The following is a 20,621-nucleotide window of genomic DNA, read 5'->3' on the forward strand; positions in this document are numbered from 1 at the left end:
AATTTTCTCCTTATACAAACTATAACATGGAGAAGCACACACTGTGTACCATGGTTCACTTTTATAAATTACACTTAATCCTGTTTTGTCACTCTTTATTTACCATGTCATTATGTCCAAAATGTCCCTGTTAGTAAAGTATAAATCTAGTCTGAGGTATGGCAAAGCTACCTTAAAATAGGGATTCTCCTGTTGTGTGGCTGTTGTAGCCATATAACCCCTATAACGTCATTCAGGGCCCTGAGACTGAAGGTGTGAAATATTGAGTCGTATTACATTTTCAAGATAACTCTGTATTGTTCTGCAAGTTCCCAGGAATAAAACAATGATTTAGTGTGTGGTTTCGTAAACTGTTAGATTGCAGGTTATTGCTGTTGAGTCTCAAGTTATTTAATGGTAGTGAGTTATGGATGGTTTGCGAATTGGGTTGCAATGGGTCACCTCAGTCATAAAGTAATCGATATTGCTCTGACGCTTGTCTTTCATCATCGATGACTATTCTCCTTGATTCTATAACTCTACTATGACAGTCCTCTACAGTTGTCTAAATGGAGTGCGTACTAACATTCATTTGGGCATTCAACAAGGAATGGGTCTCAGACATTTAAATGGGTTAGATTTGATAGCAACAAAAAAGTTTAATAATCTATGATTTATTGGGTAAACATGAGCATGAAAATGCAAATCTGGATGCTGAAAATATAAAATAATTGTACATGCATTTCACTAATAAGCCTAATATCTCAAACAGGCAGGTGTACAATTTCAATTACAAAAGATGGCTTACTTATTCTGCATTTCTTCCTTTGCGGAAACCCCCTTAAAACCGGTTGCATCATGTATATCTGACTTTAATAAACAAATATCTTCAAAGTACTCTCATATTAAATATACTGAATCTTATATCAAAATGGAAAGACAGAGACTGTTGAGACACATACTAAATTGTAGTTGAGTCCAGCCTTGGGTGTTTTTTACAACAGCAAGTTGTCCTTCAATACCTCAAGAAGCACAAAATCCCTAATCACAGTTTCTCACTATTATGAGCCATGGAAAATTCTTGTGGGCAGTGTCAAGAGTCAGTCCCATCCCTGCAGCTTTTTGCTAATAGAGTATAGTGGAAACCTTCCCAAAGCTTGTGGAATGTAGTGGTCTATGTATCTGTATGACAGGTCGCTGTTCATCAGATATCCGTCCCTAAGCCTCTCCAGGACATCAGTTAGATGCTACAATGCTATATTTCCATAAGACACACTGTAGTTCTGCAGCCAGGCTTATGACTTTTTTGATATTTTCTTGAGGACTTGTCACAAAATTTTGAGTTACCAAATTAAATATTTGTATTGTATTCAAAATGAAACATTGTGAGGCTTAGCCTACATGCACAGCCCTTTCCAAATCCCTCTACAACATCTTGATGGTCTTCAGATCCGGTCTTTGATTTGGACATTCCAAAACCTTCCATTTCTTTCTTTTCATCCATTCCTGTGGAGTTACTGATATGTTTTAGAGTCATTGCCCTGCTACAAGGTCCATTTCCAGTTGAGCTTTAATCTTCTGACATATGTTCTTGCCTTATCCTCAACCATCATCTGGTACAATGAAGAAAATTAAGAATTCATAGAGAATTTTTTAGTGGTGCGTGACCTTAACACAGTAAAGCAGCCCCAAATGGCAATGGTTCTACCACCATGCTTTACAGTTGATGTCAGGTTCTACTGGTTAAATGCTGCCTTTGATTTTTTCCAAACATGTCTCCTGTTTCTGTGACCAAGTAACTTTCTTTATGTTGTTTGTCCAGAACACATTATGACAGAAGTCCTTGTTTTTTCTTTGGTGTTTATGGTCACACTTTAATATTGCCCTGTTCTTTCTGGGCAGGAACAATTTTCTGATAGAAAACAACCCATGTGTATAAACTTTTTTGTTAGACTCATGCACTTGTGTTTAAATTCTGGAATTCTTGGAGACTTATTTCATCATCTTGAGATCTGCACAAGGGCTGAACCTGCTGGGGCTGTCTGGCCTTAAACAAATTGGCAGTTGTTTGAATGTTCTCTGCTTGTGGATGATTTTCTGAACAGTGGAACAATTGATTTCTGATTGTTAGATCTTTTTGTTTAACCAACATGATAACACACATTTTAACAGCAAAGTGCAAACCAAACTAAATGCCTGAAGTTTTAATAAGACCGGTTCCTCCAAGATCCTCTGTAATGATGCTCTGATTATATGCACCTGACCAGCTGTACAGGAATCTAATTTTAGGTTGTGTTAAGGCTGGGCGATATATTGAGTTTTTAAAAAATGTCAACATTTTCATACGAGATATAGGATGAGACAATATCATTTATATCGAGTCTATGTTGCGTTAAAATTATTCTGGTACAGCCGCCAATTCAACCTTTCTCTTCTCCCCATTTGTCTCTTGCACAACTTCACCCTGCCTCACCTCTTTCCCTCTCTTAACACAACTCATCCCTGTCGTTTAGCGGGTCCACAGCGTTCTCAGTAAGGGCCTATTTTAAATAAATAATCACCGCTCTCGCGGCGGCTTAGCGAGGGGGTGTTGGGCCATGGCAAGCTGCGGGACGATTGGCGGTGTGGGCGTTTCTCACCAAGTGCACAGGTGAGGAATTGCTCACATCCGTGATTATTCCCGTGGCTAATTTGTTACAGCTGCTATGGCCCCTCGCATTATAAAAAAAGTGCGAGTCGGATCGGGGGAGGAGAGGAAAAAGAACGAGAGAGAAGAGGAAGCAAAAAGAAGGGAGATCGAAAAAGAAGTAAACGGAGGTTGGGAGCAGGAAGCATCAAGCAATTCGGTGCAGTAGGAAGCGGGCGAGTGCTTGCAGACAGCTGAAGGCAGTCTGGTTGTTTGGCCAACACCCAGGAGAAGTGGTTGTGGACGCCCCAGCAGAAATTTATTTTGCAGGACGGGAGTGACCGGGAAGGTGCAGGACTCACGGCAGATGGTAGCGGGACTTGGGACGCGGTGTCCCTAACGTGAGAGCCTTGGCTGTTAAGGCATTACCAAGTCGCTATCCGGAGGAGCCGACCGGAGCCACGGTTTGGTGAGGCAACTGACAGCAGTAGCAGATGTAAAAAAGGTCAGCTGCAGAGAGAGAGCGTCTCCCTTGTTGCGGGGCCCTGATGGGTGAAGCAGGAGAGACGCTAGTTTTAAACGAAGGCACCGGGTTTGTCATTTGTTTTTAAAGACTGCTTCCTGAACGTTTTAACCTCGTTTTAAAAGATTGTTTTTTATATTGTTGTTTGTTTTAACCTCCACGTTTTTCGTATGGATTATTTATTGAAGAACTTTGGCACTTTATTTATTGAACACTCTGTTTTGAATTCATTTTAATAAAAGCACTTTTGGATGTTGTACCATCCCTTTGCTCAGTTATTGCCTACACTGACTAGATCGGTAACATTACTGACGGTTTTGGGTTCAAGGGCTTCCAAATAGTGATGGGAGTGTGGAGCCAGAACCCACATCATCACAATCCCTCCCCCACTGCTTCACCCGGTAAGTCCTGCAGGCAGCGACAGGGTTGAGATGGATAAAGACACGAAGGAAGCTATCGAAGAAGAGCTAGTTGGTAAAAAGAAAAACAGTGGCTCAATTATTTGGAGTTGGTTCAGGTTCAAAGTGTCAGATGAGCAGCAGAATAAGGTATTCTGTACAGAATGCAGAAAACAAGTAGCGACAAAAGCTTCAAATGCTACTAATCTTTTCCACCATTTACAACTGCGCAATAAAGTGGAGTATGAAGTGCGTGTGAAAATGTGTACTGTAGCCCAGACCGTGAATCCTTCTGAGCCTTCTGCCCTGAAAAAAAAAAGTATAACAAAATTCATATACACGTGCTGTGCCCTATGAGAGAAAAAGGGAGAAGTAGGGCAGCATTACTAAATCAGTGGTTTATCATATCGTTGATTTTTTTTTTCCCCCAGGGCTAAATATTTTTCAAAAAAACTCAGGTTTCTAAACAGCATACAAAACAATATTTTCTCACATAAGTCAACATAAAATGTTTGTTGCTGCATGCAGTGTGCTGTTGCTGCGTGTTAGAGATCTGGCAGTGGATGTGCGCGTCAGCCTGTGGTCAGCTGATGCTAGTACAGTACTTCACTTTCATTTCAGGTCATCATCTCCAGGGGCCTCATGTATAACGCCGTGCGTAGAACTCGCACTACATGGCGTAAGCACAAAAGCCGAAATGTGATTACGCACAGAAAAATCCAGATGCTGGAAACTGTGCGTACTCCAACTTCCACGTTCTTCCGCTACATAAATCCCGATCAGAGTGAAAACTAACGCTCGTGCACGCGCTTTATGTAACGCCCCAACTCCTCCCAGAATTACGACTTTTTGAATATGCAAATGAATATAAATCGCCCTTAAGCTCAGCCTTCTGTGAAAAGACAATGGGAAAAGCACAGGGGAAAATATAAAAATTTCAGCGAATACCAAGTGGAGGCAAAGGAAAAACATACTATTTGTTCAAATAAACCGTGGTATAATCAACAAAAGGAAGTTGATCGAGTGACATAGCATGTTGAAGTAACTTGAAAGCTCACGTTCACAAAATGGCACAGTGCCAGAAATAAAAAGGAAGTCGCATATCAAAGTCACTGTGAAAAGGAGAGTTGTAGCCCACTGTCTGAGTGTCATATGAAAGCTTATTAGGGTACAGAGAAAAAAGGCACACAGTGGGGAAAAAGCACGAAATGTCAACTTCAATCTTGACATTTGCACTTTAATCACGTAGTTTATTTCGTCATTAAAGTAGAACATCATTAACTTCATCTTAAAATCGTCTAATTAACCAGTTTCTCAAATCACATCGTAATTAAAGTAGCACTTTAAATGCTTTGTTTTGTATTTGATCTTCTATGTGTTCTATGTGTGTAAATCACTACTTGCTTCTTAAACAAGCTCTCTTCCTCCAACTGGACACAGAATCCATTACATTCGTGATATTACAGCTCTCTGAATACCTCAAATACTGAGATGTATACGTGATAACATTTTTATGATGATAGGAGTTAAAGCACGTTATTAAACATGGCTTTCACGGTGCAGTGATTATGTGCGATCTTCAATGAAATAATTTATTGCAGCAGTACTCAGGGGCGGCTCTAGGCTTGTGGTGGCACTGGGCAGAGGAAGAATCGGTGGCTCCTTCGACCGCCAATGTAAGTAAGGTAGCTTATGCACGGTGGATGGCCACGTCCGTTGTAGACACTGCATAGCCGCCTCGTGCTCATGACACAAGCATTTAAGTTTTGCTGAAATTCGTCGCTGCGTTTTTAGCTGTGTTATTTTCTCTTTGTTTTATATTCAATATATATTGGCGTAGCTGCCACTGCAGTCCTTGCTTTTCTTTTCCTAAATACCCAATCACCACACAATCAGCTCTGTAATAGAAGTTAAGCCATCTGTAAGCTTAGAGCGCTGATTCTTCAAAACGTTTAAGGAACATTGAAATATCTTCGTAGTACATGTTTAATTATTCTATCCTTCACGACACTCCCAGTGAAGAATATAGATTACTAGCAAAATACGCGCGCTTCGCAGCGGAGAAGTAGTGTGTTAAAGAAGCAATGAAAAAGAAAAGGAAACATTTTGAAAATAACGTAACATGATTGTCAATGTAATTGTTTTGTCACTGTTGTGAGTAATGAGTTTTGTTGTCGTCATATATATATATATATATATTTTATATATATATATATATATATATTTATATATATATATATATATATATTTATATATATATATATTATATATTTATATATATATATATATATTTATATATATATATTTACACACACACACATATATATATATATATATATATATATATATATATATATATATATATATATATGCATATCTATACATATACACACACAGCTATTTCGTATCAGTGCAATACGCTGCTTGTTAAAACGGATGACTCCCGCTCTTACGTGCAAGTCTGCGTGGATATTATAAACTATCGTATTTGTTCAAGTTCTATTTAAATTTTAAATAGAAGGAATTTTTATTTAGTCGACAGAAATATCTTTGGTAGGAATGGTAAAACAGACAGGAATATTATTCGTGAATAAATCAACTCAAACCTTAAACAACTTATAATATTTTGCTCTCCATAAAATATATCCTGTCTAAATTATACAAGTTAGAAATAAAGTAAAGCGTTAAAAGAACAAACATTCAAATTTCTTTACTCTTATGTAATTTTATATAAAAAATAAACTTAGATTTTAAATATCCCAAAAGATATTATCATAGTGCCGTCTTAGATTAAATTCTGTAATTACAGCCACATTAGCTCCACAAATGAAACACACGGGTTCAGTAAACGTATACTCAGCCTCCCATCGATTTTAAAGGCTCTATTTTCAGAATCAACTTTTCTCTTCAGCATCGTGTGAGCTAGCTTCGCAATAACTTGCAGCATCATAAGGTAGACTTGATTAACGCGGTAAGTGTTGGCAAGGCAGCTGAAGCGCTGCATTATGGGATCTGTAGTTTATTGTGTTACCAGCGCTTCATATACCCGGGCTTTAATAACAATAATACAGTATATAAAATGATCTCGGGCGGATATAATTACACGCGGGCCAGATGTGGCCCTTGCCCTTGAGTTTGACACATATGGACTAAATAGAACTTGAAAAGATATATTTTTCAAATGTGATCGCGCAATTCATATAGAGTTGACGCGCACTAGAGCCTGCATGCCTCAAGAAGTCTTCCTCCCCTCGCTCTTACTTTTTTACCGTTCATCTAATGATTACACCGAGTATGGCTTTACCAAAACAATCATTGATGGCGAATAAAGTATCCATTATTCGAGTATGTAGACGTAACATGACTGTCAATATACAGTATTTGTTTTGTGAGTGTTACTGAGTGTTGCTGTCATCAAGGATTTGATTATCATTATTTCTTTCAATCAGGTTCGTATTTGTAGGATGTGTTGTGTTCAAGTTACATTCCGTGTTTGTCAATCGTTGTAAAGATGACAGGTTTCATTCATCGATTCGTTTCTTACTGCATTAATAAACAGCTCGTCTTCTTTATCTGAGACCTGACACACTGCATGCACGGGTTTTTACACTGTCTTCCTTTAGCGGGACATTGACTTTTTCCAACATGTGCTTTGTTTCCGCAGTAGCTGGATTTATGAATATGCTTGTATGTATCAAAGCGCTTCATATTTTTTGCTGCCTTTTCCATTGTGTAATTCGGTTTTTTGTTCAGCGCTCTTTGGAACTGTTGCTTTTTATCTGTGCACTGCGTCAGTTCACGTGAGCCACTCGGTGTACATGCATCGAAGGTTCCCAGCTGTGCTGGTGCCATCTCGTGCTATGTCCATGGCTGTATTTAATGTTACTTTAGTCCTGGCACTTAAAACTTTCTCTCGCAGTTTCGCTGAGTTTGTGTCAAACACCACCCTGACCATCTCATCTTCCTCTCCATAAGCACAGTCCTTCACCCGTGAATATTTACCCGTGGCAGTTTGCTATTGGATTGCCGCTGACGGATGGCCTTATATGGGCAGGCACTAAATTACAAACGCCAGCGGCAGCCTGTCTATGAACTTAATTTAAAGTGTAGGTTTACATCGTGCTTTGTTTCCGAAGTAGCAGAACTCATGAATATGGTTGTATATGTCACTCGCTCGCTTCTTGTTGTTTCGCTGCCTTCTCAATTATATAATGCATGTTTTCTTAAGCGCTTTTTTGAGGTCTTCCTGGTTTTCTATGTACTGCGTGATTACGTGAGAGGCGTGATGATGTCACACGAAACTCCGCCCCCACGGCGTTGAAGCTCATCTCCATTAACAGTAAATGGAGAAAACTGCTTCCAGTTATGACCATTACGCGTAGAATTTCTAAATGGAACCTGCCCAACTTTTGTAAATAAGCTTTTAGGAAAGCCTGCCAAATTTCAGTCTTCTACCTACACGGGAATTTGGAGAATTAGTGACGTTGGAAAGTTCAATATGGCGGCCGACAGTGGTGTCATACCAACGAAATAAGTACGTAATTCGGTTTCCGTTAAAAGTTCAATATGGCGGCCAACAGTGGCATCATACCACCAAAATAAGTACGTACATCGGTTTTGGTTAGCGCAGGGAAGCCACTTACCAAATTTCGTGAAGATGGGGTCAGCCTTCTACCTACATGGGATGTTGGAAAATTGGTGATGTTGGAAAGTTCAATATGGCGGCCGACAGTGGCGTCATACCATCGAAATAAGTAAGAAAATAGGTCTCGTTAGCAGGAAGCCTACCAAATTTCGTGAAAATAATATAAGAAAGTTCAACATGGCGGACGTTGTCAACAGTTATCGACCGTTATGACTGTTGCGTGTAGAATTTCGAATTGAAACCTGTTTCACTTTTGTAAGTAAGCTGTAAGGAATACGCCTGCCAAATTTCAGCTTTCTATCTACATGGGAAGTTGGAGAATTAGTGATGAGTCAGTCAGTCAGTCAGTCAGTCAGTCAATGAGGGCTTTGCCTTTTATTAGTATAGATTAGTTTAAGGCATCTGATTGTAATTAACCTGTAACATTCAAATGGTCCATGGAATAGCCAGACTATTCCAAATATCATAGCTGCTTTAGCGTTGTTACTCTCAGTGCACCACTCAGAGTTTTTTAACTCACTTTATCTGAGTGTGGAATCACAGCTCTACAGCAGCTGATCGGAAAGAGGATTATTGGGATACAGCATCTAGCACACGCTGCCTCAGCCATGCACACAGTCTGTTTGAACTGCTTCAATATGGCAAATGCTGAGCGTTCATGAACCATTTCACTATCTGCACTATATGTACATGTATATTGTACTTATGCTATCATATACAGCGCATCCGGAAAGTATTCACAGCACATCACTTTTTCCACATTTTGTTATGTTACAGCCTTATTCCAAAATGGATTCTATTCATTATTTTCCTCAGAATTCTACATACAACACCCCATAATGACAATGTGAAAGAAGTTTACTTGAGATTATTGCAAATTTATTAAAAATTGAGAAAGCAGATGTACATAAGTATTCACAGCCTTTGCCATTAAGCTCACAATTGAGCTCAGGTGCATCCTATTTCCCTTGATCATCCTTGAGATGTTTCCGCAGCTTAATTGGAGTCCACCTGTGCTAAATTCAGTTGATTGGACATGATTTGGAAAGGCACACACCTGTCTATATAAGGTCCCACAGTAGACAGTTCATGTCAGAGCACAAACCAAGCATGAAGACAAAGGAATTGTCTGTAGACCTCCGAGACAGGATTGTCTCGAGGCACAAATCTGGGGATGGTTACAGAAAACGTCTGCTGATTTGAAGGTCCCAATGAGCACAGTGGCTTCCATCATCCGTAAGTGGAAGAAGGTCGAAACCAACAGGACTCTTCCTAGAGTTGGCCGGCCATCTAAACTGAGCGATCGGGGGAGAAGGGCTTTAGTCGGGAAGGTGACCAAGAACCCGATGGTCAGTCTGTCAGAGCTCCAGAGGTCCTCTGTGGAGAGAGGAGAACCTTCCTGAAGGACAACCATCTCTGCAGCAATCCACCAATCAAGCTTGTATGGTACAGTGGCCAGACGGAAGCCACTCCTTAGTAAAAGGCACATGGCCTCCCGTTTGGGGTTTTTCCAAAAGGCATCTGAAGGACTCTCCGATCATGAGAAACAAAATTCTCTGGTCTGACGAGACAAAAATTGAACTCTCTGGTGTGAATGCCAGGCGTCACGTTTGGAGGAAACCATGCACCGCTCATTACCAGGCCAATACCATCCCTACGGTGGTGGTAGCATCATCCTGTGGGGATCTTTTTCAGCGGCAGGAACTGGGAGACTAATCAGGATAAAGGGAAAGATGACTGCAGCAATGTACAGAGATTTCCTGGATGAAAACCTGCTCCAGAGCGCTCTAGACCTCAGACTGGGGCGAAGATTCATCTTTCAGCAGGACAACGACCCTAAGCACACAGCCAAGATATCAAAGGAGTGACTTCAGGACAACTCTGTGAATGTCCTTGAGTGGCCCAGACTTGAATCTGATTGTTCATCTCTGGAGAGATCTTAAAATGGCTGTGCACCGACGCTTCCCATCCAACCTGATGGAGCTTGAGAGGTGTTGCAAAGAGGAATGGGCTGAAACTGGCCAAGGATAGGTGTGCCAAGCTTGTGGCATCATATTGAAAAAGAATTGAGGCAGTAATTGCTGCCAAAGGTGCATCGACAAAGTACAGTGGAACCTCGGTTCACGACCATAATTCGTTCCAGAACTTTGGTCGTAAACCGAGTTGGTCGTGAACCGAAGCAGTTTCCCCCCATAGGATTGTATGTAAATACAATTAATCCGTTCCAGACCGTACAAACTATGTAAATATGTAAAAATATGTACAGATTAAGCACAAATATAGTTAATTACACCATAGAATCCACAGTGTAATAGTAAACTAATGTAAAAACATTGAATAACACTGACACAAAACACCCAGGCTCCCTGATCAGCTACAGGAGCTGGCTCGCCACGCTCTCTCTCTCTGTGTAGCGAGCACAAACACACACACACACACCTATCCGTCCCCCAATCCCTTCCCTGTCAGCTGCCCGGCTCTCTAATCTCTCTGTAGCACGTGCTCGCGCAGCATTTTTTTTAAAATGACTTTTAAGCACAGCAGAAAAAAAAAAATCCAAAGCGCTTGCAAAAACCAACTCACAAGCAAACAAGAAAGCGAGATTGCAGGAGATCACGCTATTAAACCTAAAGCCTGATCGCTGTAAACAATGTTTTTAAAATGAGTTTTAAGCACAGCAGAAAAAACATCGCACAAACCAACTTCATTTAAAACCAACTCGCAAGCAACCAAAAAAGTAACATTGCAACAAATCACATGATGAAGTCCTCCATGTAAACAATTTTTAATGAGTTTTAAGCACAAGGAAAAAAGCGAACATTTGAAAAAGAGAAATGTAACATCGCACCTAATCGCTATGAAAAACTCCATCTGTAAACCTTTCATGAGTTTTAAGCACAAGGAAAAAAGCGAACATTTGAAAAAAGAGAAAAATAACATTGCAACAATTCGCATCCTAAATACCCAATCACCACACAATCAGCTCTGTAATAGAAGTTAAGCCATCTGTAAGCTTAGAGCGCTGATTCTTCAAAACGTTTAAGGAACATTGAAATATCTTCGTAGTACATGTTTAATTATTCTATCCTTCACGACACTCCCAGTGAAGAATATAGATTACTAGCAAAATCTGGCTTCAAGAGCTGAGAAGTAGTGTGTTAAAGAAGCAATGAAAAGAAAAGGAAACATTTTGAAAATAACGTAACATGATTGTCAATGTAATTGTTTTGTCACTGTTGTGAGTAATGAGTTTTGTTGTCGTCATATATATATATATATATTTATATATATATATATATATATATTTATATATATATATATATTTATATTTATATATATATATATATTTATATATATATATATATATATATATATATATATATATATATATATATATATATATATATATATATATGCATATCTATACATATACACACACAGCTATTTCAGATCAGTGCAATACGCTGCTTGTTAAAACGGATGACTCCCGCTCTTACGTGCAAGTCTGCGTGGATATTATAAACTATCGTATTTGTTCAAGTTCTATTTAAATTTTAAATAGAAGGAATTTTTATTTAGTCGACAGAAATATCTTTGGTAGGAATGGTAAAAACAGACAGGAATATTATTCGTGAATAAATCAACTCAAACCTTAAACAACTTATAATATTTTGCTCTCCATAAAAATATATCCTGTCTAAATTATACAAGTTAGAAATAAAGTAAACGTTAAAAGAACAAACATTCAAATTTCTTTACTCTTATGTAATTTTATATAAAAAATAAACTTAGATTTTAAATATCCCAAAAGATATTATCATAGTGCCGTCTTAGATTAAATTCTGTAATTACAGCCACATTAGCTCCACAAATGAAACACACGGGTTCAGTAAACGTATACTCAGCCTCCCATCGATTTTTAAAGGCTCTATTTTCAGAATCAACTTTTCTCTTCAGCATCGTCTGAGCTAGCTTCGCAATAACTTGCAGCATCATAAGGTAGACTTGATTAACGCGGTAAGTGTTCGGCAAGGCAGCTGAAGCGCTGCATTATGGGATCTGTAGTTTATTGTGTTACCAGCGCTTCATATACCCGGGCTTTAATAACAATAATACAGTATATAAAATGATCTCGGGCGGATATAATTACGCGGGCCAGATGTGGCCCGCGGCCCTTGAGTTTGACACATATGGACTAAATAGAACTTGAAAAGATATATTTTTTCAAATGTGATCGCGCAATTCATATAGAGTTGACGCGCACTAGAGCCTGCATGCCTCAAGAAGTCTTCCTCCCCTCGCTCTTACTTTTTTACCGTTCATCTAATGATTACACCGAGTATGGCTTTACCAAAACAATCATTGATGGCGAATAAAGTATCCATTATTCGAGTATGTAGACGTAACATGACTGTCAATATACAGTATTTGTTTTGTGAGTGTTACTGAGTGTTGCTGTCATCAAGGATTTGATTATCATTATTTCTTTCAATCAGGTTCGTATTTGTAGGATGTGTTGTGTTCAAGTTACATTCCGTGTTTGTCAATCGTTGTAAAGATGACAGGTTTCATTCATCGATTCGTTTCTTACTGCATTAATAAACAGCTCGTCTTCTTTATCTGAGACCTGACACACTGCATGCACGGGTTTTTTTTACACTGTCTTCCTTTAGCGGGACATTGACTTTTTCCAACATGTGCTTTGTTTCCGCAGTAGCTGGATTTATGAATATGCTTGTATGTATCAAACGCTTCATATTTTTTGCTGCCTTTTCCATTGTGTAATTCGGTTTTTGTTCAGCGCTCTTTGGAACTGTTGCTTTTATCTGTGCACCGCGCCAGTTCACGTGAGCCACTCGGTGTACATGCATCGAAGGTTCCCAGCTGTGCTGGTGCCATCTCGTGCTATGTCCATGGCTGTATTTAATGTTACTTTAGTCCTGGCACTTAAAACTTTCTCTCGCAGTTTCGCTGAGTTTGTGTCAAACACCACCCTGACCATCTCATCTTCCTCTCCATAAGCACAGTCCTTCACCCGTGAATATTTACCCGTGGCAGTTTGCTATTGGATTGCCGCTGACGGATGGCCTTATATGGGCAGGCACTAAATTACAAACGCCAGCGGCAGCCTGTCTATGAACTTAATTTAAAGTGTAGGTTTACATCGTGCTTTGTTTCCGAAGTAGCAGAACTCATGAATATGGTTGTATATGTCACTCGCTCGCTTCTTGTTGTTTCGCTGCCTTCTCAATTATATAATGCATGTTTTCTTAAGCGCTTTTTTGAGGTCTTCCTGGTTTTCTATGTACTGCGTGATTACGTGAGAGGCGTGATGATGTCACACGAAACTCCGCCCCCACGGCGTTGAAGCTCATCTCCATTACAGTAAATGGAGAAAAACTGCTTCCAGTTATGACCATTACGCGTAGAATTTCTAAATGGAACCTGCCCAACTTTTGTAAATAAGCTTTTAGGAAAGCCTGCCAAATTTCAGTCTTCTACCTACACGGGAATTTGGAGAATTAGTGACGTTGGAAAGTTCAATATGGCGGCCGACAGTGGTGTCATACCAGCGAAATAAGTACGTAATTGGTTTCCGTTAAAAGTTCAATATGGCGCCAACAGTGGCATCATACCACCAAAATAAATGCATTACATCGGTTTTGGTTAGCGCGGGAAGCCACTTACCAAATTTCGTGAAGATGGGGTCAGCCTTCTACCTACATGGGATGTTGGAAAATTGGTGATGTTGGAAAGTTCAATATGGCGGCCGACAGTGGCGTCATACCATCGAAATAAGTAAGAAAATAGGTCTCGGTTAGCGCAGGGAAGCCGCCTACCAAATTTCGTGAAAATAATATAAGAAAGTTCAACATGGCGGACGTTGTCAACAGTTATCGACCGTTATGACTGTTGCGTGTAGAATTTCGAATTGAAACCTGTTTCACTTTTGTAAGTAAGCTGTAAGGAATACGCCTGCCAAATTTCAGCTTTCTATCTACATGGGAAGTTGGAGAATTAGTGATGAGTCAGTCAGTCAGTCAGTCAGTCAATGAGGGCTTTGCCTTTTATTAGTATAGATTAGTTTAAGGCATCTGATTGTAATTAACCTGTAACATTCAAATGGTCCATGGAATAGCCAGACTATTCCAAATATCATAGCTGCTTTAGCGTTGTTACTCTCAGTGCACCACTCAGAGTTTTTTAACTCACTTTATCTGAGTGTGGAATCACAGCTCTACAGCAGCTGATCGGAAAGAGGATTATTGGGATACAGCATCTAGCACACGCTGCCTCAGCCATGCACACAGTCTGTTTGAACTGCTTCAATATGGCAAATGCTGAGCGTTCATGAACCATTTCACTATCTGCACTATATGTACATGTATATTGTACTTATGCTATCATATACAGCGCATCCGGAAAGTATTCACAGCACATCACTTTTTCCACATTTTGTTATGTTACAGCCTTATTCCAAAATGGATTCTATTCATTATTTTCCTCAGAATTCTACATACAACACCCCATAATGACAATGTGAAAGAAGTTTACTTGAGATTATTGCAAATTTATTAAAAATTGAGAAAGCAGATGTACATAAGTATTCACAGCCTTTGCCATTTTGCCCACAATTGAGCTCAGGTGCATCCTATTTCCCTTGATCATCCTTGAGATGTTTCCGCAGCTTAATTGGAGTCCACCTGTGCTAAATTCAGTTGATTGGACATGATTTGGAAAGGCACACACCTGTCTATATAAGGTCCCACAGTAGACAGTTCATGTCAGAGCACAAACCAAGCATGAAGACAAAGGAATTGTCTGTAGACCTCCGAGACAGGATTGTCTCGAGGCACAAATCTGGGGATGGTTACAGAAAACGTCTGCTGATTTGAAGGTCCCAATGAGCACAGTGGCTTCCATCATCCGTAAGTGGAAGAAGGTCGAAACCAACAGGACTCTTCCTAGAGTTGGCCGGCCATCTAAACTGAGCGATCGGGGGAGAAGGGCTTTAGTCGGGAAGGTGACCAAGAACCCGATGGTCAGTCTGTCAGAGCTCCAGAGGTCCTCTGTGGAGAGAGGAGAACCTTCCTGAAGGACAACCATCTCTGCAGCAATCCACCAATCAAGCTTGTATGGTACAGTGGCCAGACGGAAGCCACTCCTTAGTAAAAGGCACATGGCCTCCCGTTTGGGGTTTTTCCAAAAGGCATCTGAAGGACTCTCCGATCATGAGAAACAAAATTCTCTGGTCTGACGAGACAAAAATTGAACTCTCTGGTGTGAATGCCAGGCGTCACGTTTGGAGGAAACCATGCACCGCTCATTACCAGGCCAATACCATCCCTACGGTGGTGGTAGCATCATCCTGTGGGGATCTTTTTCAGCGGCAGGAACTGGGAGACTAATCAGGATAAAGGGAAAGATGACTGCAGCAATGTACAGAGATTTCCTGGATGAAAACCTGCTCCAGAGCGCTCTAGACCTCAGACTGGGGCGAAGATTCATCTTTCAGCAGGACAACGACCCTAAGCACACAGCCAAGATATCAAAGGAGTGACTTCAGGACAACTCTGTGAATGTCCTTGAGTGGCCCAGACTTGAATCTGATTGTTCATCTCTGGAGAGATCTTAAAATGGCTGTGCACCGACGCTTCCCATCCAACCTGATGGAGCTTGAGAGGTGTTGCAAAGAGGAATGGGCGAAACTGGCCAAGGATAGGTGTGCCAAGCTTGTGGCATCATATTGAAAAAGAATTGAGGCAGTAATTGCTGCCAAAGGTGCATCGACAAAGTACAGTGGAACCTCGGTTCACGACCATAATTCGTTCCAGAACTTTGGTCGTAAACCGAGTTGGTCGTGAACCGAAGCAGTTTCCCCCCATAGGATTGTATGTAAATACAATTAATCCGTTCCAGACCGTACAAACTATGTAAATATGTAAAATATGTACAGATTAAGCACAAATATAGTTAATTACACCATAGAATCCACAGTGTAATAGTAAACTAATGTAAAAACATTGAATAACACTGACACAAAACACCCAGGCTCCCTGATCAGCTACAGGAGCTGGCTCGCTCACGCTCTCTCTCTGTGTAGCGCGAGCGCACAAACACACACACACACACCTATCCGTCCCCCCAATCCCTTCCCTGTCAGCTGCCCGGCTCTCTAATCTCTCTGTAGCACGTGCTCGCGCAGCATTTTTTTTAAAATGACTTTTAAGCACAGCAGAAAAAAAAAAATCCAAAGCGCTTGCAAAAACCAACTCACAAGCAAACAAGAAAGCGAGATTGCAGGAGATCACGCTATTAAACCTAAAGCCTGATCGCTGTAAACAATGTTTTTAAAATGAGTTTTAAGCACAGCAGAAAAAAACATTGCACAAATCCGAACTTCATTTAAAAACCAACTCGCAAGCAACCAAAAAGTAACATTGCAACAAATCACATGATGAAGTCCTCCATGTAAACAATTTTAATGAGTTTTAAGCACAAGGAAAAAGCGAACATTTGAAAAGAGAAATGTAACATCGCACCTAATCGCTATGAAAAACTCCATCTGTAAACCTTTCATGAGTTTTAAGCACAAGGAAAAAAGCGAACATTTGAAAAAAGAGAAAAATAACATTGCAACAATTCGCATTATGAACTAAAAAAATTACTTTTGAAATATCCGTAATACAAAAACCACCAAGAAAACTAACCTTGCGTGAAACGAGTTCTGGCATGAAGTGTTTTCCTCCAGGTGTTTTCTCTCTTGTGATTTCTTGGGTTTCTGGTGCTTTTAGCTGTTTAGCTGGTGGGAGTGAAAGCCTCATGCAGCCATTCCAAAAAGAACGCGTTCTTGTGACCCTCCACATTACTGGCAGTCTGGCTTTGTTTACATTATGCTGCTTGAAAGCACGAGGGTTCTCCGATTGGTAAATGAGTAAACTGGTAAACATTTTTTCCACCTTTTGTAATTTCTTTCTTTACTTCGATTTCAATTTTCTTTAAAACTTTCTTCTGACAACTCTCCACTTGCTTAGAAGCCATAGTTAACTGCAAAAGCACACGAAATATTGTAGAGCACAAAGAGAGTGCACGTCTTATTGAAAACAATGAACAAGGAGCGGCTTTGCATGGCCGCTCTCTTTCTCTCTCAGGCTGCCTGTGGGGAGGGGGATGTTTTCGCTTGCACTACAGCCTACAGATAGGCAGGCAAACACGTGCAGCAATCTCCTCCTCCCCTTCCCAGCAGGCACGTGCTAGCTCGCCCTTTCTCTCTCTCTCTCTCTCTCAACTGAGGACGCAAGGGAAACTGGCTTGTTCAGCAAACACGTGCAGCAATCTCCTCCTCCACCTCCCTAGCAGGCTCGCTCGCCCTTTCTCTCTCTCTTTCAGCTCAGCTTGCAGGCAGGCAAGGGAACCTGGCTTGTTCGTATACCGAGTGTGTGGTTGTGAACCGAGGCAAAAGTTTGGCGATCTTTTTGGTCGTGAACCGAGGTTCCACTGTATTGAGCAAAGGCTGTGAATACTTATGTACATGCGATTTCTCAGTTTTGTTATTTTTTAATAAATTTGCAAAACCATCAAGTAAATTTTTTTTCATGTCATTATGGAGTGTTGTGTGTAGAATTCTGAGGAAAAAAATGAATTTAATCCATTTTGGAATAAGGCTGTAACATAACAAAATGTGGAAAAAGTGATGCGCTGTGAATACTTTCCGGATGCACTGTATGTTTTTCATTTTTTTATCTGATTATTGTTATTATTTATTTTATTTTATAGGAAAATAAGTTTATGGAGTATTTGCGTATTGAATGTCATTGCACCTTACAGATAACAATAAAGGAATTCATTTCATTTGAAGAGCGCACATATTTATAGATGATGATGACTGGCTTCTAAGTCAATATAGATTTCCAAACGCTATCTCATTGGAGCTCTTGATAACATTTTAAAATTGAATGCAGTAAAGTATGTATATTACATTATACAGATACATTTTTAACTTAATTTAAATAATGTATACTGTTAATAATTAAACGTGAGGGCGTGGTGAGATTAGAGATTGTTCCTGCGTTAAGCCTTTTTACACTGGCTGGAGTGCCAATCCTTCCACCAACCTTCATGATTTCCCAGCAAGCTGGAGGATCTCTTGCAGGGCCAGATGCAGTTCAACGTCATACCCAGGAAAATAATAATTGGAATTATCTCATAATTCACTTAATTCAGCAGTACATGTAATGTTTGAAAATTTATATTTACTTTGGATTATCAGCAGTAGTTTTAATTTACTGGTTTGAAAATATTAGAGAATAAATTTAGAATGTGCACACGATAAATTTTATATAATATTTCATCCTTTATAAACCCTATTTTTTTTTTTTTTTTTGCAGAGATGGGGATTTCCACCTCTGCCATACGTTTAAAAGCTTTGCATTGCATTTTTATATTTATGAATGCCAGTACATGTTGATCTTAATAATCATTATGGAACTACTTGATGGATTCCAGTATTTTAGTGCTGCTGTTACTGTTAATATTCAAATATTTTATATTGCATTACTCAAAATGACAGTGTTTTTCATTTCAATAAAAGGATGTAGTTTAATAAAAGCTGTTGAATGGGATTTCTTTTTTGCCATGTTATTAATACGTATCAAGTAAAGTTTTACTGATATTGAATAAAAAAATTCTGTTGCAACTATCCCTGTACATGTGTTGTATATACTATAATAAACATTCCTCTATGGTTTTACATCTGATTTCTCTTGATTTAGTAGTGTTATAGCATACTGTAGATAAGGAATGTCCACACTACTGCCTTTTCACACACACACACAAAACTGCTATTTCTGTTCCCACTAGCACATTTATAGGAACCCCTTAAAGGGATGATAACATCACCTGCTACACTGATTTATCGAAAAATTGTAGCAACCAGTGTATTGTTTTCCTTTTAGGCTCATACGCAGCATTTAAACTGTGCAAAATGCAATTTAAATGGATACAAGTAAGTAATACAACAAGTACCATGGGAAGTTCCTTTGTGTCTGCTGTGTTAGAATATGGTGACTCCTTTGTTAATAAGTTATTTAAACAGTCTCAACTTTGGTATTTAAGCATTTTGATTTCTTCTGCAGTGCTATATCCACCAGAAAATGGTGATTTAAATTGGGCAATTCAGATTGTCACTGTTGAACCAGTTCATTTTAAACAGCTGGGATATTCTTTGGAATATATAAATTCAGTAGATATTAAAGTATATGTAATTTTAATAATATTGTAAGAATGCATTCACATTGCCAGTATTTAAGCCATCCCAAGACCCTCCCTGATGGTCTCTTCTAACACTTGCTATATTTTATGTTTCTGGACTTAAGTGATTTAAGGTCTTGCACAAAAGTGTTGTCCTTTTATGATATAGCATAATGAATGACTCTAGCATGAGAATCAAAGGGACATTAAGATTAGTGTACTGTTCTTCTTTCATGTGCAATTTATTCTGGCAGGATCATAATATGCTGTGTGGTTTTATGTTATTGCTTAGCTGTTATTCTGAAGGATGTTTCTTTTTTTTGTATGGGATATTGGTACACTAAACAAAATCTTCACGGCTTTTTAATCTAAAGGAAGAAATTGCATTTACTTAATGTTCAATATTACTGACTGCTTTGAACATTATCACAAGCTCTGGCAAAGCAACAGATTATAAGATGGATGAAGTATGAGTTTCTCTTTATAGTGAGTTATTTACTTTATTCACAGACAAACGGTAGATAAATTGGTCCCAATCCTAGGGATTTAGTATGCTATGCAATTATTATGAATTATAGTCTAATCTGGTAGTCAGGATAAATTTACCAGTATGTATACATTACTTCAACCCTGAATAGACCATGTTTTAATTGGTAGGTAATTTTCTGAGAAAAAGTACAGAACAGGATGAAGATAACATGTACGTATTACACATAAACCTTAAACCGCTTCATGTCACCCAGGGAAAAAAAGTCTACCTAACCTACTTATTTTAAAATAGCTAAAACGCTAATAGAGATCATTGTTTTAATACGGTTTTATTTTTGGTTTGATTAATAGAACGTATTCTTAATTAAATGCTAATCAGCATTTTATTTACTTTAACAGGAAGTAAGGAGAGCAGAACGTCTTCGGCGTGCTGAACAAATGAAAGCACAATACGAAGCAGCCCCTGGAATATCTGGAACTGGTATTTATCTGCCTTTTAGCTATTATGCCCTGAAGTGTTTTTTATTTCAGTATTGGGCATATTTCTTTTTTTTTATTTTCATCAAATAAACTGTAACTGTACATAAAAAATTTAATTACAGTATTATTGTTTTCAATTGTTTACTGCATAAGTTATGTACAATTTTTTACTTCCAATATTTTGTAATTTGTCCATGGGTGTCCAGATTTTTCAATTGAATTGTGCATATT

The 20,621-nt window shown here is 39.1% G+C and overlaps 1 protein-coding gene across 2 annotated transcripts in view; it reads left to right on the forward strand.

The window, feature by feature from the left end:
* The window catches only part of LOC120537389 (zinc finger MYM-type protein 3-like), a 180,756-nt gene that overhangs the window by 62,369 nt on the left and 97,766 nt on the right, over positions 1 to 20,621 (forward strand). For both annotated transcript variants that reach the window (XM_039766293.1, XM_039766292.1), the window contains exon 4: positions 20,310 to 20,391. In XM_039766293.1, the coding sequence (XP_039622227.1) occupies positions 20,310 to 20,391 (82 nt within the window). The remainder of the gene's footprint in view (positions 1 to 20,309; positions 20,392 to 20,621) is intronic.

The sequence above is a fragment of the Polypterus senegalus genome, chromosome 10 (assembly GCF_016835505.1).
Source record: "Polypterus senegalus isolate Bchr_013 chromosome 10, ASM1683550v1, whole genome shotgun sequence".
NCBI lineage: Eukaryota > Metazoa > Chordata > Cladistia > Polypteriformes > Polypteridae > Polypterus > Polypterus senegalus.